The 19603-nt window shown below is 37.1% G+C and overlaps 1 protein-coding gene across 1 annotated transcript in view; it reads right to left on the bottom strand.

Moving 5' to 3' along the window:
* DCHS2 (dachsous cadherin-related 2) overlaps positions 1-19603 on the bottom strand; it is a 270255-nt gene that overhangs the window by 59452 nt on the left and 191200 nt on the right. The window contains exons 11-13 of the mRNA XM_021666706.2: positions 16892-17026; positions 16458-16667; positions 10473-11330 (exon numbers count right to left, since the gene is read on the bottom strand). Of these exons, the coding sequence (XP_021522381.2) occupies positions 10473-11330; positions 16458-16667; positions 16892-17026 (1203 nt within the window). The remainder of the gene's footprint in view (positions 1-10472; positions 11331-16457; positions 16668-16891; positions 17027-19603) is intronic.

The following is a 19603-nucleotide window of genomic DNA, read 5'->3' as shown; positions in this document are numbered from 1 at the left end:
AGTTTGCTTTTTGTTTGGTTGATTATTTGTTTGTTTATGCAACCAGTGCCAAGTTATCCTCAGTTTAAAATAATAGGCTATGAGATATTATTTGCAAGCCTCATGGTATCCTCAAATCAAAAGTAGAGACAGGGTTTCCTCATGTTGGCCTGACTGGTCTTGAACTGCTAGCCTCAAGTGATCCACCTGCCTCAGTCTCCTGAAGTCCTGGAATTACAGGTGTGAGCCACAGCACCCTGCCTAAAGTTTAGTCTTTATTAGTTTGCTTTTTGTTTGGTTGATTGTTTGTTTGTTTATGCAACCAGTGCCAAGTTATCCTCAGTTTAAAATAATAGGCTATGAGATATTATTTGCAAGCCTCATGGTATCCTCAAATCAAAAAAATATATAATGAATACACACAAAAAAGCAAGAAATTAAAATATTCAACCAGAGAAAACCACCTTCACTAAAAGGAAGTCAGAAAGACAAGAAAAAGGAAAGAAAAGACCCTAAAACAATCAGAAAACAACAAAATGGCAGGAGATAATCCTTACTTATCCATAATAACATTGAGTGTAAGCGGACTAAACTCCCCCAACAAAAGACATAGCATGGTGGAATGGATATAAGAAGACTCGATGATCTTTTGCATACTAGAAACACTCTTCACCTATGAAGAGACAAACAGATTGAAAATAAAGAGCTGGGAAAAAAGATATTACATGCAAATGGAAACCAAAAATGAGGAAAAGTAGCTATATTTATATCACATACAATAGATTTCAACACAAAAACTATAAATATAGATAAAGAAGATCATTATGCAATGTTAAAGAAATCAATTCAGCAAGAGGATATAATGTTTGTAAATATATATGCACCCAACACTGGAGCACCCAGAAATATAAAGAAAATATTATTAGACCTAAAGAGAGAGATAGACCCCAATACAATAATAACTGAAGACTTCGACACTCCACTTTCCACATTGGATAGATAATCCAGACAATCAACAAACAAACATCAGACTTACTATGCACCATAGACCAAATGGACCCAATAGATATTTATAGAACATTTCATCCAATGGCTGCAGAATACACATTCTTCTCCTCAGCACATGGACCATTCTTAAAGGACAGACCATATGTTAGGCCTCAAAACAAGTCTTCACAAAATATTGACAAGAATTAAAATTAGATCAAATATCTTCTCTGACTGCAAAGGAATAAAACTAGAAATCAACAACGAAAAGTATTTTGGAAATTAAATAAACACATGAAAATTTTAAAATATGCTCCTGAATGACGAATGATTTAATGGAAAAATTTAAATGGAAATTTTAAAATTTCTTGAAACAAATGATAATGGAAAGACAAAATACCAAATCCTATGGGATGCAGCAAAAGCAGTACCAAGAGGAAAGTTTATAGCAATAAGTGCCTGCAGCAAAAAAGTGGAAAAATGTCAAATAAACAATCTAACAATGCATCTTAAAGAACTAAAAAAGCAAGAGCAAACCAATGGGAGAAGAAAAGAAACAACAAAGATCAGAGCAGAAATAAACGAAACTTAAATGAAGAAAACAATACAAAATATCAAGGGAACCAAAAGTTGGTTTTTTGAAAAGATAAACACAGCAAATCTTTAGCCAGACTCAGAAAAAAAGAGAGAGGACATAAAGAAATAAAATCAGAAGCAAAAAAGAAGGCATTCCAACAGATACTACAGAAATTTAAAGAAACATTAGTAGCTACTATGAACAATTATACACCAATAAGTTAGAAAACATAGGATAAATGGATAAATTTATAGACACATATTACCTACCAAGATTGAACTATGAAGAAGTCCAAAGCCTGAACAGACCAATAACATGTAATGAGATTAAGACTGTAATAAAAAGTCTGCCAGCAAAGAAAATTCCAGGACCTGATGACTTCACTGCTGAATTTTACTAAACATTTAAAGAAGAACTAACACCTATTCCACTGAAACTATTCCAAAAAATAGAGCAAGAGGGAATACTACCAAACTCATTCTACAAGGCCATTATTATCTTCATACCAAAACCAGACAAAGAGCCATCAAAAAAAGGGAAAAGTACAGGCCATGTCTCTGATGAACACTGATGCAAAAATCCTCAACAAAATACTAGCAAACCAATTCAACAACACATTAAAAAGATCATTCATCATGACCAAGTGGGATTCATCCCAGGGATGCAAGAATGGTTCAACTTACATAAACCAATCGATGTGATACATCATGCCAACAGAATAAAGGACCATATTATTATTTCAATTCATGCTGAAAAAGCACTTGATAAAATTCAACATCTCTTCATGATAAACATGTTCAACAAACTGGGTATAGAAGAAACATACCTTAGCACAATAAAAGTCATATATGACAGACTCACAGCTAGTTCTCATACTGAATGGGGAAAAACTAAAAGCCTTTCTTCTAAGATCTGAATAGGACAAGGATGCCCATTTTCACCACTGTTATTCAACATAGCACTGGAAGTCTAGCTAGAGCAACCAGACAAGAGAATGAAATAAAGGACATCCAAATTTGAAAGGAAGAAGTCAAATTATTCTTGTTTGCAGATGATATAATCTTATATTTGGAAAAACCTAAAGACTCCTCCAAAAAACTATTAAAACTGAAAAGCAAATTCAGTAGTTGCAGGATACAAAATCAGCGTATGAAAATTCATGGCATATTGCCATGCCAGTAGCAAACAATCTGAAAAAGAAACAAGGAAGTGATCCCATTTACAACAGCTACAAATAAAATAAAATAAAATACCTAGGAATTAACCAAAGAAGTGAAAGACTCCTGCAATGAAAACTATAAAACATTGATGAAAATAAATTGAGGATTCACAAAAAAGGAAAAGATATTTCATGTTCGTGGATTGGAAGAATCAATATTGTTAAAATGTCCATAGTACCATAAGCAACCTACAGATTCAATGCAATCCCTACCAAAATACCAATGACTTTCTTCACAGAAATGGGGAGGAAAAAATCTAAAATTTATATGAAATTATAAAAGACCCATATTAGTCAAAGCTATCCTGAGTAAAAAGAACAAAACTAAAGAAATCACATTTCCTGGCTTCAAATTATACTACAGCACTGTAGTAACAAAACAGCATCATTCTGGCATAAAAACAAACACATAAACCAATAAAACCGAATAGAGACTCCAGAAAAAAATCCAGACATCTACAATGAACTCATTTTTCACAAAGGTGCAAGAACACACACTGGGAAAAGAACAGTCTCTTCAATAAATGGTGCTGGGAAAACTGGATATCCATGTGCAAAAGAATAAAACTAGACCCCTACCTCTCACCACATACAAAAATTAAATAAAAATGAATCAAAGATTTAAACCTAAGACCTCAAACTATGAAACTACTAAAAGAAAATATTGGAGAAACTCTCTAAAAAATAAGAATGGGAGTAGACTTATTGAGTAATACTCCAGAAATATAGGCAACCAAAGCAAAAATAGAGAAATGATATCATATCAAGTTAAAAAACTTCCACACAGCAAAGGAAACAATCAGAAAAGTGAAGAGACAACCCACAGGAATGGAGAAAATACTTGCAAACTATCTATCTGACAAGGGATTAATAACCATAATGTATATGAAGCTCAAATAACTCTTTGGAAGAAGATCCAATAATCCGATTAAAAAATGGGCAAAAGACCCATATAGACATCTCTCAAAAGAAGATATACAAATGACAAAAAGGAATTTAAAAAAGGTGCTCAACATCACTGATTATAAGAGAAATGCAAATAAAAAAAACTACAGTGAGATATAATCTCACCTCATTTAAAATGGCTTATATCCAAGGATAGGAAAAAAAATGTCAGTGAGGATGCTGAGAAATGGGAATCCTTGTACGCTGTTGGTAGGAATGTAAATTAGCTCAACCACTATAAACAGCAGTGTGGAGGTTCCTCAAAAACCTAAAAATAGAGCTATCATATGATACAGGAATCACACTGTTAGATATATTCTCAAAAGAGAGAAAATCAGTATATTGAAGAGATATCTGCACTCCCATGTTTAGTGCAGGATTGTTCACCACAGTCAATATTGAGAAGCAAGCTAAGTGTCCATCAACAGGTGAATAGATAAAGAAAATGTGGTACATGGCCGGGCGCGGTGGCTCAAGCCTGTAATCCCAGCACTTTGGGAGGCCGAGGCGGGTGGATCACGAGGTCAACAGATCGAGACCATCCTGGTCAACATGGTGAAACCCCGTCTCTACTAATACAAAAAATTAGCTGGGCACGGTGGTGCGTGCCTGTAATCCCAGCTACTCAGGAGGCTGAGGCAGGAGAATTGCCTGAACCCAGGAGGCGGAGGTTGCGGTGAGCCGAGATCGCGCCATTGCACTCCTGCCTGGGTAACAAGAGCGAAACTCCGTCTCAAAAAAAAAAAAAAAAAAAAAAAAAGAAAATGTGGTACATATACACAATAGAGTACCATTCAGCCATAAAAAAAAAAAAAATGAGACCAACATGAATGGAACTGGAGGTCCTTATGTTAAGTGAAATAAGCCAGGCACTGAGAGAAAAGCTTCACATGTTCTCACTTATTTGTGGTGCTAAAAATTACAATAATCGAATTCATGGAAATAGAGGAATCATTACCAGAGGCTGGGAAGGGTAGTGAAAGGTTAGAGGGCAAGTGGGACTGGTTAATGGGTACAAAAATATAGTTAGAGAGAATGAATAAGGTCTAGCACTTGATAGCACAACAGAGCTCCTACAGTCAACAATAATTTATCATACATGTAAAACTAGCTAAGAGTATAACTGGATTGTCTGTAACAGAAAGAAGGGATACACACTTGAGGAAATGGTTACTCCATTTAGCCTGATGTGATTATTATACATTGCATGCCTGTATCAAAATATTTCATGTACCATATAAATGTATATGCCTACTACATACCAGTAGAAATTAAAAATTAAAAATTTTTAAATGTAAAAAAATAAATTTCCTATAATAAAACAATGAAAGTTTCTTGTTAATTTTCCAGTGCCATAAATCACAAGTACCCAAAATCCTCCTGCTTTCAGAAACAGAACAAAATAAACCTCTGATTCCTCACGGTTCTTCAAGCTATTGCCATGTTCCTTTCTTTCCCTTCGTAGGAAAACCTTGTGAAAAATAAACTGATGTCCTTGTCTGATTTCAGGGACTGATTTCACTTTTTCACTCTGCACTTCACTTTTAAAATAAATCTCTATTGAATTGGTTCATTCCAAGAATCCCAATTCCCTCCTAAGTTGTTCCGTTTAGCTATAAGTTGTTCTGTTTAGCTATGAAGAATTGCTATCAGAAGCCACAGCTGACTCCAGAATTCACATTAGAAAGCGTGGGCTGCTGGTATCTGTTCTTGACCCAAGTCCTGAACAACTTCAACAGAGCAAACTTACTCCTCAGAACTTCCTCTCTGTACTCTCCAAGCACCTTATTTTGCTTTTAATGCCATTCCCTTATTGCCTTATCCTCTATATTTAACACATGGACTTGTTATTTCAGACACACTTTCCTTTCTCCCAGGTTCACAACTCCTGATACCAAGATGGCAGCCCCAGACCATCTCAGGTAATGCTCTTTCCAACTCAACCAAGCCAGGGACTCAGTGAGCTGTAGCCCCACTCCCAGCAGGTGGCACTCCACTACCTCATTTACTTCTGCTTTGGGGGCAGGCTCCTAAATAAACTGCAGTCATTTTTCAGTCTCTATCTCACCTAACCCCTGCTCCATATTAAACATGGTTGACCGCCCCCTTTTTTTTAAATGTGCCACTTTCTTATTTCTCTAACACCATCCTCCTGGGAATTGTCACTACCACCCCAGTCCTCCATCTCAGTCTCCTTTTCAGATGCATTATTTCATCAACTCCTGTAAAATATTGATGTTACTTTAGATTTTCTTCTCAGCCCTCACTCTACCTTCACCCTTGGCTGCACATTGGAGTAGCATGGGAGCTTCTACAAATAAACAATGTGTGATCTACCTTCAACGAACGATTACCATTTAACTGGATGCGGGAAAGGGGTAGATGTCCGTGTATTAGTAATTTTTTTAAAGCTCCCCTGGGATCTCGATGTGTAATCCTGGTTGGCAGCCTCAGATATAAATAACTCCCAGGCCTCACTGAGGCTATCCTGGAAACACTTGAGAAGCACATTCCCTTTTGTCATCCCTCACTGCTGTGGCTTTCTTCAGGCCCCGGTCTTTATCACACAGATCACCACAGTATCCTTTCTAACTCGTCTCTCTCCCCCAGGTTACCCTCCACACAGCTTCCAAAGTGAGCTTTCTACCATGTCAAGGTTGATTTTGATAATTTAAAAGCCATCAATGTCTCTCTCTTCCAAGTTATGGCTGGAAAGCACATGAGCGTCTGTGCACGCTGCTCTCCAGCTATTCCAGATGAGACGCTTGGTCGCAGGGACAACTCACCACACCCTTCTGGAGGCCCCAAGCTGTGTGCATGACATTTCCACTGCCTGGCACAACTTTCTCTTCCACCCTTCCCTCTTACCCTATGATTTTTTTTTTCTTTTGTGCATGTAATATGTCTTTTGTTATCTTAGAAGTAATGGTTAAATGGTAAAATGATATCAATAAACATTTGGGGAATACCCACTAGGAGCAAACATCCTCTGGCTCTGGCATCCACACTGTCTGGCTGCACTTTCATCTTCATATCTTAGACTTGTAACTGTTGGTAGTCATGATGGTGAAATGCTTTAGAGATTACAAAGTGCTCATTTAATCATCAAAGCCACCTAGTAAGAGACTAAATGAATAATATTCAAGGCCCCTTAAAATTGAATATAGTGTATAACATATCAAGTATATGGTCAACATTTAATAGGAAATCTGTTGGAGAAGGAGAAAAACCATGTGAGGTATCTTCAGGAATATTGATGAGTGCCCTTCAAGAGTCAAAGATATATGAAGCAGAGTTACAGTTTTAAACAGTAGAGCTGACATGCACACATAATTAGTTGATTTGCTGATGCTTGATCTAATATTTTTTATGAGCCCCACTCTGCATTTTGTTTATCAAAGGGAGAATATCCTCTCTTGTACTCCTGCTATAACAATCCTAATGCTATCCACAGCAAATGGATGTGTTTTGTAGAATAGGCGGAAGCTTATCCACAGATAGGCAAGAGAAAAAAGTATTAATATAGTTCCCAAATATTAACCCTTTTACATTTATAAACGAAGCACAACAGTTCAGAACAGAGTTATGCAAAATCACCATAAAAAATCGTAAGTGGCTTCCAGGGCCAAAGTTTTGACAGAGGTGTTAAGACACCAGCAAGGAATGTGTAAATCAAAAGGAAACTGGTGAGTAATGGAAGCCCACACAGTCAATGAAGGCATCATAAAATCCAGCTTGGCAGAGCTGTGTAAATTCTGCCTGAGGAAAGAGTAATGTAGGCTGATGACACTCAACACTTGAATGACATCCTCCTCCTAATTGTTGAGGATTAGCAAGCAACTGTCTGATTACAACTTGGCTTCTTGTGTCTTTTATGCCTAGAAAGAGAGAACTGGTCATTCCAACATTGACTACTGTAATCCACATAACAATCACAGCTCACCAAATAAATAACAAAACTGTCATGGTGTATATATCAGTCTCCTTCACATTGGTGAATAAGTTCCCACTCCTGAGGAAAGGAACTCCTTGGTGAGTTAATCAAATGAGGTGTTGTGTAGGTATGGCTGAGGACCAGATGTGGGACTTGGGTGAATTCACAAAGATTAAAAACTGCTTTGTGAAGTATGTACCTTCTTCTGAGAATAAGACGTTTCTCTATCTTCCTCCTCTAGAGCTATCTTGGAGTCATAAGTAAAGTGATTAAATTCCATATCATTGTATATGGCTAGTTAGATAATCCTCATTACAATGAATTTATACCAAAATATGAGACCGTCCCTAAATAACAAAATAGAAATGACAGATAACACGTGCTTCCTTCATTCACTACCATTGGAATTCATATGTGGGAACATTCATACATTCCAAAGCTGAGAATAACAGTGTGTTTATGGAGAAATCCATCACCTTGGAAAGCATCATTCTTATCTGGTTTGAAGACAAAATAAGACATACCATAGGCCTCTAACAACCGTTAAGTAGTTCATTGTTGTAATATAATTGTTATGTAACAACTGGTTGCTCTGGTGAGAATTTATACCCAGCTAACTGCATAAATTTCATGGATTTGGGACAGGAAGATAACAAAAATAACAACCAAAGCAATGACTAGTATCCTCTTAAAACTTAGTTTAATCTTAACAGTATCCCTTTGAGGAAGTCATCAAAGAGCATATGCCCAGTAGAGCCATCACAGAGGCCGACACACCTAGCTACACTAACTGGTGTCAGGAGCTTCCCACCCTAACACACATGCGCCCAGCCTCTCCCAGAGTGGAGCCTGAATTCACCAGATCAACTGCCAAAGGGCTGGAAGAAGGGTTTTTCCTCCAAAACATCAAGATCTAATTTAGGTATCATACCATATTAAATACATTTTACTAGTGAGAGTGCTCCCATGTGTCATCATGTTTTAATTTTATTTCACTTTCAAGGTCTGAGTATTTACTTTTAATCAGGATATCAATATCATTCTTAATTTCCATTTTTTCCCCTCCAGGCAATTCAATGAAATGCGTGAAGTTGTGAATAGTCCACATCATGGACTATGGTTGCTGATTCATTCTTATTGTGACAACCAAAGCACTGGAAATGAAACTGAAGAAATAAAAACTGGTTTCTAGGGGATTCGTTTACATTGTTTAGTGGAATTAAACATCATGGGCAACCAAGTGGTTTACCCTTAACTTTTAAAGAGATTCAGAACGGTTATGTTCTCTCTAATCTTGTCTTGGAAATGCAGGTGGAGTGGGTAGTCAGGAGGGGTGGCATTCACAGTAAAGAGTGGGGAGTCATTTGGATGTTAACTTTTCTTGTCACACTGCTGTGGGGCCAGCCTGTGTCTTACCAGAAATTCACAGAGTGCCTCTTCCTATAATTAAGTGAACATTTCATGACTGACTCTTAAAGAAATTTTACCAACCAAAGGGCTGAAGCTATACATTATTTTAAACAATTGAGGTGTTAAGTTTAATATTGTTAATAGATGAATGCAGTGTTAATCAAAAGCTGAGCCTGTGGGCTTTCCAGCAAAGAAATGGTAAACAAATAAAACTACATTGGAGTTATTTGTTTTAACTTTTAATTTTTTGTGTTTTCTTAAAAGAACAGGAAAATGTTAAAAGCAGTTTAGAGTGACGAAAATTTATGATGATACTAAAAATAAATCACTCAATTCACTCAGGCTGCCAAGTGGTGCCTACAGATAGATCTAATGTGTGAGTGGCCCACAGAAAACTTAAACTTCCAAAAGTCATCTACTTTTCATTTGAAAATAAAGGTTAAGATTGCAGGTGTATTTGGGGAGAAAATGATGCTGGCAGCTATAAAACACTATTAAATAATTTATATCAAGGCTATTCTAACACTGACATATGGATTTACCATCTTTTAAAATGACTAGAATTTGGAAATTTGAAAGCAAAAAACAAACAAAAGAGGAAAAATCATCTTCTGGTGTCTAAAATATAATCTGGCAGGTTGTAATGAGTTCACGTTCCAAGCAAGCATCATCCAGCTTGAAATGTCGATCAATATTTATGACGTTGTCATTACTTTTCACAGGGGCCCAAGAAACCCTACCAACCCGGGTATAGATTCATTGCATCTAGTCAGCTTCAACAGCCTCCTTAACTGTCATCCTTTCCTTTTGCCTTTTTCTTACCTGTTACACCTGCAACTTTTAGTTTACCTCTCAACTTAGACTGACCTTCATACATGTCATATTTGCTCTTCAAAGAAAGGTCCCAACCTGTTGCTTCAGATGTCTTAACATGTACACCCACCTGCATATTTATGGATACCACATCCTTATGTTATTTCCAGAAGTATTTCTAGCTTTTTTTATGTGTAAGATTTTAAAAAGAAATTTTTAAGTTCTACTAAAAAGATAAAAGCTAAAATTAATTAGTAATTCCAAACCTAAGGGAACTAAGAACAATTCTAACCAGGGTCCAAGAAAGCACGAGAAGAACAGCAGATTGAAGGCTCCCCATCCATTTATTCATTAGCTTTTCTAACTGAATCTTTAATGGGAGCGCCCTCCTTCAGAGGTCAGAAGGAATGTGGTCCTCACTGTCTTCTGCCCTGATGTTTCATCTCAGACCAGGCTCCTCCTAACATGTTTATTCCAATACCAATAATAAGCATTGGAGTAAAAAATTTAAAATTGAATGCACAATGACACTCTTATAGTATAATCCATACTCTTAAGCATTTTGTCAAAACAGGTACAACATAGGAAGAACTCGAACGGACACTCACCTGCCTCACAATTTTCAGTCACAAGCCCTTTATACAGGTGGTGGCTGAAGGAAATCTTTACGTCTTCTCCTTCCATGTGAATGACCAAGAGACCTGTGGTCGTCCTAGCTGGAACACCCTGGTCCGTAACTTTTAACTGCAGCCAGATAGGGAAATATTCTGAAGCTGGACTTTGCTGAAGTTGAATTTCTCCTGTATGTTTATCAATAGAAAACATTGACTGGGTCTCTGCAAGACTAAAAACCACAGTTCCATTGGGCCCCAAGTCTGGGTCATCGGCTTTCAGAATGACAGTTGTCTGGTTTGTAGGTGACTGGGGGGAAAGAAAAACATCGAAAGGGTTCTGTTCCAAAACTGGGTCATTGTCATTAACATCAGTGATATATACTTTTATAACTACGGTGGTGCTTCGTGAGCCCTCGATGCTACAGTCTCTGGCGACAGCACTAAATGTATGCTGAGATCTGGCTTCACGGTCAAGGGTGTTGCTGGTTCTCAATGTGCCTGACGTAGGATCAATGGTGAATGCACCAGAAGCCTCATCAGTCAAAAGATACTCAGTTTGCCCATTCAGGCCTTCATCCTTGTCCACAGCTGAAAGCATAAGAACCACTGTTCCCACTTCAGCATCTTCTCTCACAGAGGACTGATAATAAAGTGTGGGAAAAGAAGGGCTGTGGTCATTGGCATCCAAAACCCTAACTTGCAGGTGTATTACAGAGCTCCTAGGCGGATCTCCCAAATCAGAGCACAGGATGGCAAGGGTGAAATTGCTGACTTGCTCCCGGTCCAAAGCACGAGTGGTTGAGAGTTCTCCTGACATCTCATTTATAGCAAAGTACTCATCGGTATTTCCATCTATTGGAAAAAAAAAACCAAATTCATTTGAATTGAAAAAGTAGTAGCTCTTTGCTAGCACTATCTATGGTATTTATTTATACATTCTTTCAAAAGATATTTATTCCAGATTATATTGTATCCTAGCACTTTTGTAAATATTGGGGATATAACAGTCAACACAATAAAGACTCTGCCCTCACGAAACTTCTGTTCTATTGAGGAAATAAACAGAATAATATGATTCAATGCCTTTCTTTAATCAGTCAATAATTAGAACACTAGTTTTCACTGATTTGCAGCCATATGATTTTTTGTTTGCATCTACAACTCTTAATGTATTTTTCCTCATAACAGGATGAAGATATATGTTTTATTTAACATAAAACAATAGGAATTGGGGATAAGAAACAGAATATAATGTCCTTTTTTAGCTATCAATCAGAAACTAACAGATTTGATTTGTAGTTATTTTCCCAAATATTATCCACTACAGATTTCACGCCTGTTATACTATTGCAGTAAGCTGTCTCTTCTACAAGTCCACAGAGTTTTGTACATGAATCATAACGCTTTGGTTAGAGTTAATTGGACACTTTGCTATTTCTTCCAAAACATAAGTAAGGACAATGTTCTCTTCATCTATTCCTTTGAAAAAAAATCTGCCCTTTACTATATTCCATGGTATCAAGTAGAAAAAAAATTAAAATTGAACACAAGGACAAAAAGCTTTCAAAGACATTTTTAAATAACCCTGAAAATTAGTGAGGAAAAATGTGGTTCAAATACTTGCCAGCCATATTATTTGGATGAAGAGCAGGCCCAATAGTGTGGGAACTTACTAGAGCCTGCATATCAGAGGCATATAGGGACCAAGTGGAGTGGCATTGAGGGAAAACAATAGCAATAGGTAGTTTTAAGGAGGAGGAGAGGGCCTTGTATTTTTATCCATGAGGCAGTTAATTTACACCAAAAGTGGAGATGGTTGGACAAACCTATATTTCTGTAGTATTTGTGGTTGACAAAGTGAATCGGTCATTCAGCAAACATTTGATGAGCACCTACTATGTGCCAAGTTTGTGCTTGAGATCAGAGATATGAGGGGAGTAAGACATGACCTAGCTTCAAGAGTTTACAGTCTAAAAAGGAAAGGCTGGTCAATACTAAGGTATTAAAGTAGTGTGTCAAAATCATATGTACAGAGTGCTACATGAGTACATACAGATAGTGCTAGCCAAGGGCTGCTGTTTCTCTGAGAAGTATAGAAAAAGGGCACACAGTCCTATGTTAGTACGGCCAAGAAATGCTTATTGGAAAAAGTGAGATCAAAGCTCACTCCTAAAGTGGAGGAAGCTACACTACAAGTTTTAGGAAGAGTGCTCCATGCAGAGAAAGAGCCTCTGAGAAGTTCCAGGAATATAAGAATTAACAGGCTGCAACTGTTTGGATGTGACTAGTACACAGGGCTCCTGGCTGTTTGTATGTGGAGAGTAGGAAAAGGCTGGCAGTAGTGGCAGAGGAAAGACATGAATTTGGGAGGTAAGCAGGGGATTAAATTGTACAGGGCTCTAGGTATACTGCTGAGGATTCTATACTTTCCCCTGAAATCCTTGAGGGAGCCTCCCCAAAGGATTTTGGACAGGAAAGTGTCATGAATAATATTTCTATTTTAAGAACAGTATTGAGACAGTAATGTCAATGGTTGATTAGAAAATAAAATTCCAGCACTTTTGAAGCACTCCTGAAATCCCAGCACTTTCGGAGGCCAAGGCGGGAGGATCGCTTGAGTCCAGGAATTTGAGTCCAGCCTGGGCAACATAGTGAGACCTGATCTCTACAAAATAATAATAATAATAATAATAATAAAAGATTTAAGTTATTCAGGCATTGTGGCATGCGCCAGTAGTCTCAGCTACTCAGGAAGCTGAGGTGGGAGGATTGCTTGAGCCTGGCAGAGAGTAGAGGCTGTAGTGAGCTGTGATTCCGCCACTGCTCAGCCTTGGTGACAGAGCGAGACCCTGTCTTAAAAAAAAAAAAAAAAAGAAAATGAAAATGAAAAGGTTTTAGGAGTCATAGTAATCTACTTGTGCAACAAGGTGTATCTGAAACAATATGTGCATACAGGGAGTGAACACATTGCAAAGATATTAAGGAGGAAAATTAAGAAGTTATGGAGAAAGGATTCTTAATCTGGCTTAGGCGAATGAGTGAAGGATGTTTAGATCAAGCATCTTTAAAATGAGGCCTGAGTGCAGCTGGGTTACTTGAAGCTTTCTCAGGAATTCACCTGGAAACAGGCAGTTTTGTGGTAATTTCCAGAAGTTCAATTTAAATATCCTTATTCCTAAAATTGTTCTACCTGAGAAATCACCTGGGATCATGAAATTTATCTTTCCCACATTCACCTTCATAAAAACTCTTCCCGCAAATCAGAAAAGAAAGTCTCCCTCTCACCCAAATAAATGGCTGCCAAATAAAGTGGTCATTCACAATACTGAAAGTTCAATGTCCAAACAGTAACTGACTTTAATGCCTGGGAAAAATATCCTTTTGCATAGAAGAGGTTCTCTGCTATCAATCAAATTATAGGGCCTATTCAAGTTTTTAAGTGGTAGATAAATAAAAAATAACGACTATTCATTAATGTTTTGGCATATAACTCAGAAGATATACAAGTACTAAATTAACTTCTGTAATAATACTTTCATTTTTAAAAATGTAAAAAAGGAATTTTCAGTGCTTACATCGGTAGCAAAGAGAAACAGCAACAGACTTGGCGCTGCACTTTGTCTTATTTTAGCAAAAAGGAACATGCATTCCCAGAATCATGAACTCACTGGAAAAAAGGAACCTATCAATCTGATTCAGAGATGCATTTCCAATACAGTTTTACTTTTTATGTTATTGTTTGTCAAAATTTGGAATCCACTTTTGCTATTTCAATCTTACAATCACAATAACAACAATCTAACATAATTTTCAAAGCTGAGACCTTATGTTCATTGGAAATTTTTTAAGATCTTAAATTTATCCACATATTTTAATTATAGAAAAGTGTAATAAAATGATCAATACTTTAAGCATAAAAGTCCATTACATTATGATAAAATTCTGTAAGGATGTAGAAAGGTAATATTGATAGAAGAAGTAAAAATGCAAACATTTAACTGAAATGCTTGCTTGTACATATAATTGAAAACAACTTAAAAAGCAAAATCTTCATCTTTTTTAACTTTAAAAAATCATATTTCAAACAGCAGAGTCTGTGAGCTCTGAAAATGTACAATTCACTTGGCATTCCCAGTGCCCTCTGCTCCCTGTGACTGCACTGTGCAGGTGTCTTGGTTTGTGCACGGTTTTTTCCATTCTTGCCAGCATCCTCCTCCGCCTTTCTCCCCTCAGGCACCTCATTCCCTTCTTTGCCGGGTGGTGGGGGCTGTTTTAGGCCTGGGTTCTGTTTTTGGAAGGGCAGGTTGAGCAGACAACCCTGCCTATCTCCTGTGTGACTCCTCCATCACCCTTGCCGTGTCACCTTTTTAACCTATTTCCTGGGCATGATGGCTTGGCAGGCAGCTTTGCCAACCCAAGGTATACTATCTGCTCCTGGAAAGATTTCTGAGTCCCACAGCCATCCGAAGGTTACGGAGCTCCCAGTTTCCAACCTGGCTGAGAAGGTGGCCTCAGCCTGGGCAGAACTGGAGGAGACTTTGGGACTGTGAAGAGACACGCAGAGTCAGGAAACAGGAAGGCTACACAGGAAGAGGATGCCTTTCATGTATTTTAAAGGTTTTTTTAATTCTGTCAAATACTTTTAAAAGGTGATATAACAGTCTTATTTTAATGTGTCAATAGACAGGATATGCTGGGAAACACACCTTTATTACTCTTTAAGCTTATGGAGAAAAGTTTAATTGACAACTTAAAAATATGTGTCTGTTGGTATATCATTTTTCAGGATTATTTTAAGGGTAACTGAAGCAAAAAAAAAAAAAAAAACTGAAGATCACTGGCAGAGACTAGCAGAAGGACCTAGACCATGATAGGGGAGGTAGAAACGGGGTGAGGTTGATGTGTCATTTTGGACACACCGATAATGCAATGCTGTTGGATATAAAGACTGGGTCCTTGAGGCTGACAGCAAATTCTGAAATATTTTGAAATAGGAAGAACAAGATGAGCAGGTGTCCTGGTATTGAAGAGAGAAGGGTGGGGCACAGGTGTCCAGTGTGTTTTTGCCATCAGAGTGGTCTTCCACCTTCACTGCCTTTTCAACTACTCTGTAAATTATTGAAAACTGATAATAATGTAAATGATTCTTGTCCACAGAAATGCCAGTAAATCTGGTGAAATGCCACTGACTGTTGTCTTGCAAATATACCTCTTACGTATTTCAGAATTCCTTATTCCCTTTGTGTGTGTGTGTGCCTACGTATGGCTTTTGGAATTTTCCTTGAACCAGTTTTAACATCTTTTTGGTTCACTCATCAGTTAGTGAATTAAATAAAAGTTACTTGCAGGTACCATTTTTATATTTGTATGAGAGTTACTATTTGACTTTTAATAACAACATCATTTAATGGGATCTAGATCTAGGACGCAGATAGAGACGGGAGCCATTAGCCTCCCAATGGCAGCTAAAGACAGGGGCTGGATGAAATGACCCAGTAAGCATGTGTCTATGAGAAAAGAAAAACTAAAAAAATTAAAACTAATTATATGAAAGCAACAAAAATAGAAAACCGCGATCTGTTCCATTCTTACATCCACTAATGTTAGTATAGAAAAAATTCACAGCAGTTTGCAAAGGCAGATTTTTAAAGAATGTGGAGGGCAGTGGTTCAAGGTAGCTGTGAGAAGGAGGTAGAGAGAAAGCTCATGGCACCAACCAGTTCTGACTGAATGTGTATTTTGTAGAGAAAGCCAACAGGTATCAACACAGAATAATCAACACAGAGTGTGTGTCAACTCACTCAGCATCCTGGAGGAAATTTTAATTTAAAAATACTTACATATTTGGAAGGCTGAGGCACAAGAATTGCTTGAATCTGGGAGGTAGAGGTTGCAGTGAGCCTTCGTGCCACTGCACTCCAGCCTGGGTGACAGAGCAAAACTGTCTTAACAAACAAACAAACAAACAAACAAACTTACCAATTATGTGATATTCAACAGCTCTGTTATTGCCAGCATCCATATCAGAGGCTAAAACAGTATAGACAACCTCTGGTTCCTGGTTTTCCAGAACCTCAATGTCGTAACTGAAAACAATAAACTCTGGTGCGTGATCGTTTTCATCTTCAACAGTGCAGAGGATTGTTGTGGTGCCGGACAGTGAAGGGACTCCGCCATCTCGTACTCGTACTGACAAAGAACACAAAGACGGCATGAATTGTGGCCTTTGATTCATACCTAAAACATACTGTTCTAACTAGACAAAGTCAGACTAAACTAACCAGGTAGCACTGGCTCAATAATATTTTATTTAAAAACACCCTATCAAAATGTAACATTTCACCACTGAACTGTTTTGTTTGTTTTGTTTTGTTTTACTTTGTTTTGTTTTGCATAGTCAAAGAATCCCTTACCTCGAAGGGTGAAGACTTCTTGAATTTCTCTGTCAAGCATGGTGGTTGTCACTACCTCTCCAGTGTCAGAATTTATCTGGAACAGTTCAAATGAAGCACCTGGCATGATTTCAAACTGAAGCTTGGAATTGACTCCTTAAGAAAAACAAAGAAAAACTTAGCAATCATTTCTCTGAAATACATTCATCCACTTTCCTATTTCTTTTCTTTGAACATGTTATGCCATAGATGGAAATGGCAAGATTCTCAAACAGCCTTCAAATTAAGGTAAAAGAAAAACTCTTTTGGCCGTTCTTGCTAAATAAAAGCCTCATGGGCTGAAATGCTTGATTTTCAAAAGTCTTATGAGACTTCCCCATATTGAATGCTTCGAATTTTTTCCTTCCCATAAAAAATTTCTTATGAGTGTGCAACTCTACAACACATTCCTAATTACTCTTTCTAACACCCATGATTGTGATTTAATGACTTAATTTTAAGCTTACAGGGCAAATGACAATTTCTATAGATTGACCCGCTGTTTAAAAGCCCGCGCTAAGTTACAGAACTGTTTGTTCTCAACCTCAAGAAGTAAGCACGTAGAACTGCTCGTATGTGTATTTTTGCTTGTTTTGTCTTCCACTTAGTGTTCAGTCTGCTATGTGGAGTGAGAAATGTGGTACCGCATTATTACGCATGTTGGAAATAATTCTTCCCATATTTTTGTGGTTTCATTTCTCCCCTGAGAAAAGTATCACGTCATTTCCATCACTGGTTATGAAGATCATCATACTATTAATTGTAATGACTTTATCCCATGCCGTTGTAATTTGTTTGCATTTTACACAAGTCCCTCTCAGTCATTTTCCTATGTTCTTTTTTTAACTGACAAGAGGCTAGGTGTACCCCCAGTACTCAGAATGTATGATGTTATACTTTAATAAAAGATGAAATGCCATTCTTTTGGCCTTAACAAAAAAAACATCAATTATAGATTTCCATCTTGTCAGTCTTAAAAAAGTAAATGTTCATTCCATTATGACCTGGCAGATATTATATAGAAGTGAGAGCTGAAAGGAGTGGGATAGAATTCTAGTTTTATCAGAATGAATATACATATCTTCTTACTATATAACTGGGAGGAGAAATATATTTGAGATATAATCCTCAGGCATTGGAATGACCCTGAGAAAAAAGTCTAATAACATAGAACCAATGTATTTTATATGATATGGTCAGAGATCACCAAAATGTTTCATTCTATCATTAGTCATTAGGCATATTATTAATAGTTATTACTAAAGAGTCATAGTGATTACTTTGGTCACTTAAGGATCATATAATCTATTCTATAGCCAACACAGAATTTCTTAAAATTCCAAGTTGTTAAAATTTGTTATTCCTGTCTCTGCCTATATTATAAAAATGGGAACAATATTATCTTATATTTACTTTCCTTTTCCTCAAAAAAACAGAGAAATAACAGGTACCAAGCATAGTACTGTGTGCCAAAGACAGAGTGCTGAGTCAAACAGATGTGACCTCTGTCTTCAAAAAAATCACATGGGTCTTTTAATTTTAAATGAACAAACTCATTCATATGATTTTGTGACACATTATATATACACCATTGCATATTATTTTGTATGATTTTGTTAAACATTATATATACCATTGCATATTATATAATGCTATATATTATACATTTGTAATTCTCAACACTTGCCAAAACTAGAAAATGTCTTCAATTGTTTATGCATAAATGCATATCTTTATACTGTCCCTTCCTCCCACAGTTCCCATTATCCACTATTGTGCCTCACCACTCTACTCAACATTTCTCTGACTTTTTAGGAACTTCCAGATTTTATTTTGTTTTTTAATTCTATATGGGTTTTATCCCTAAGATACCAATACATTCACCTTCAACCATCTTAATATATTATTAAGAATAAATAAGATCTTTACCTATAACTGTAGTCTGCATATACACATCTTTTATACCCCAAACTTCATACCCTTTACAACTTGGTAATAGGAAATAAATTAAATGTATTTTACTATTACTTATTTAGAATTTAATTAGTGCTTTGGTTTTTCCTCCTTAGACCCTTGTAAACCTACAGAACAAACATAGCATCATCAAACATGAGAACTAAGAAAAGAAAAATTAAAAAGAGATTATTTGTTCTCATTCTATCACCTCACTAAGCAAATTGGAAGTTTGGATCTGAAGATATTTAGTGATATCCTTATGACACATGCCCACTAAAGGATGTGTGTGTGTGTGCGCGCGTGCAAGCCTATGTGTGTATATATGTCCATTCTTAGGTGTGTGTGCATGCCAGTGTGAATGTGCACACGTGCATGCACAGACACACAGACACACACACACACACACACACACACAATCTATCTTCTCTTATACCTCAAGACCTACAGTCCCATGACTTCCTAATTCCTCCCACTTTAGGATACCTCTCCTCAATTCATTTCTCTCCTTCTCCAGTCCAGCCTCATAAGCTATCCCTCTAGCAATCTTGCAGTTTCTCAGGTCCTGAGGCTTTCTGCCAAAGATGTCCAGCAAAGCTCCAGCCCAGAATCATTCCAACCATCTCTTTACTTCATTTGAATATCCAACAGATGGCTGGGCTACAGAAAATTTCACAACATCATAGATTGAGACCACCACAGTACCATCGTATCGGGCAATCTTTCCAGTTGTCCATAATC

The sequence above is a fragment of the Aotus nancymaae genome, unplaced genomic scaffold, assembly GCF_030222135.1.
Source record: "Aotus nancymaae isolate 86718 unplaced genomic scaffold, 86718_ANA_hifiasm-v0.15.2.pri h1tg000033l, whole genome shotgun sequence".
NCBI lineage: Eukaryota > Metazoa > Chordata > Mammalia > Primates > Aotidae > Aotus > Aotus nancymaae.
Note: the sequence above shows the minus strand (reverse complement) of the source record. Positions and strands in the feature narration are given on the sequence as shown.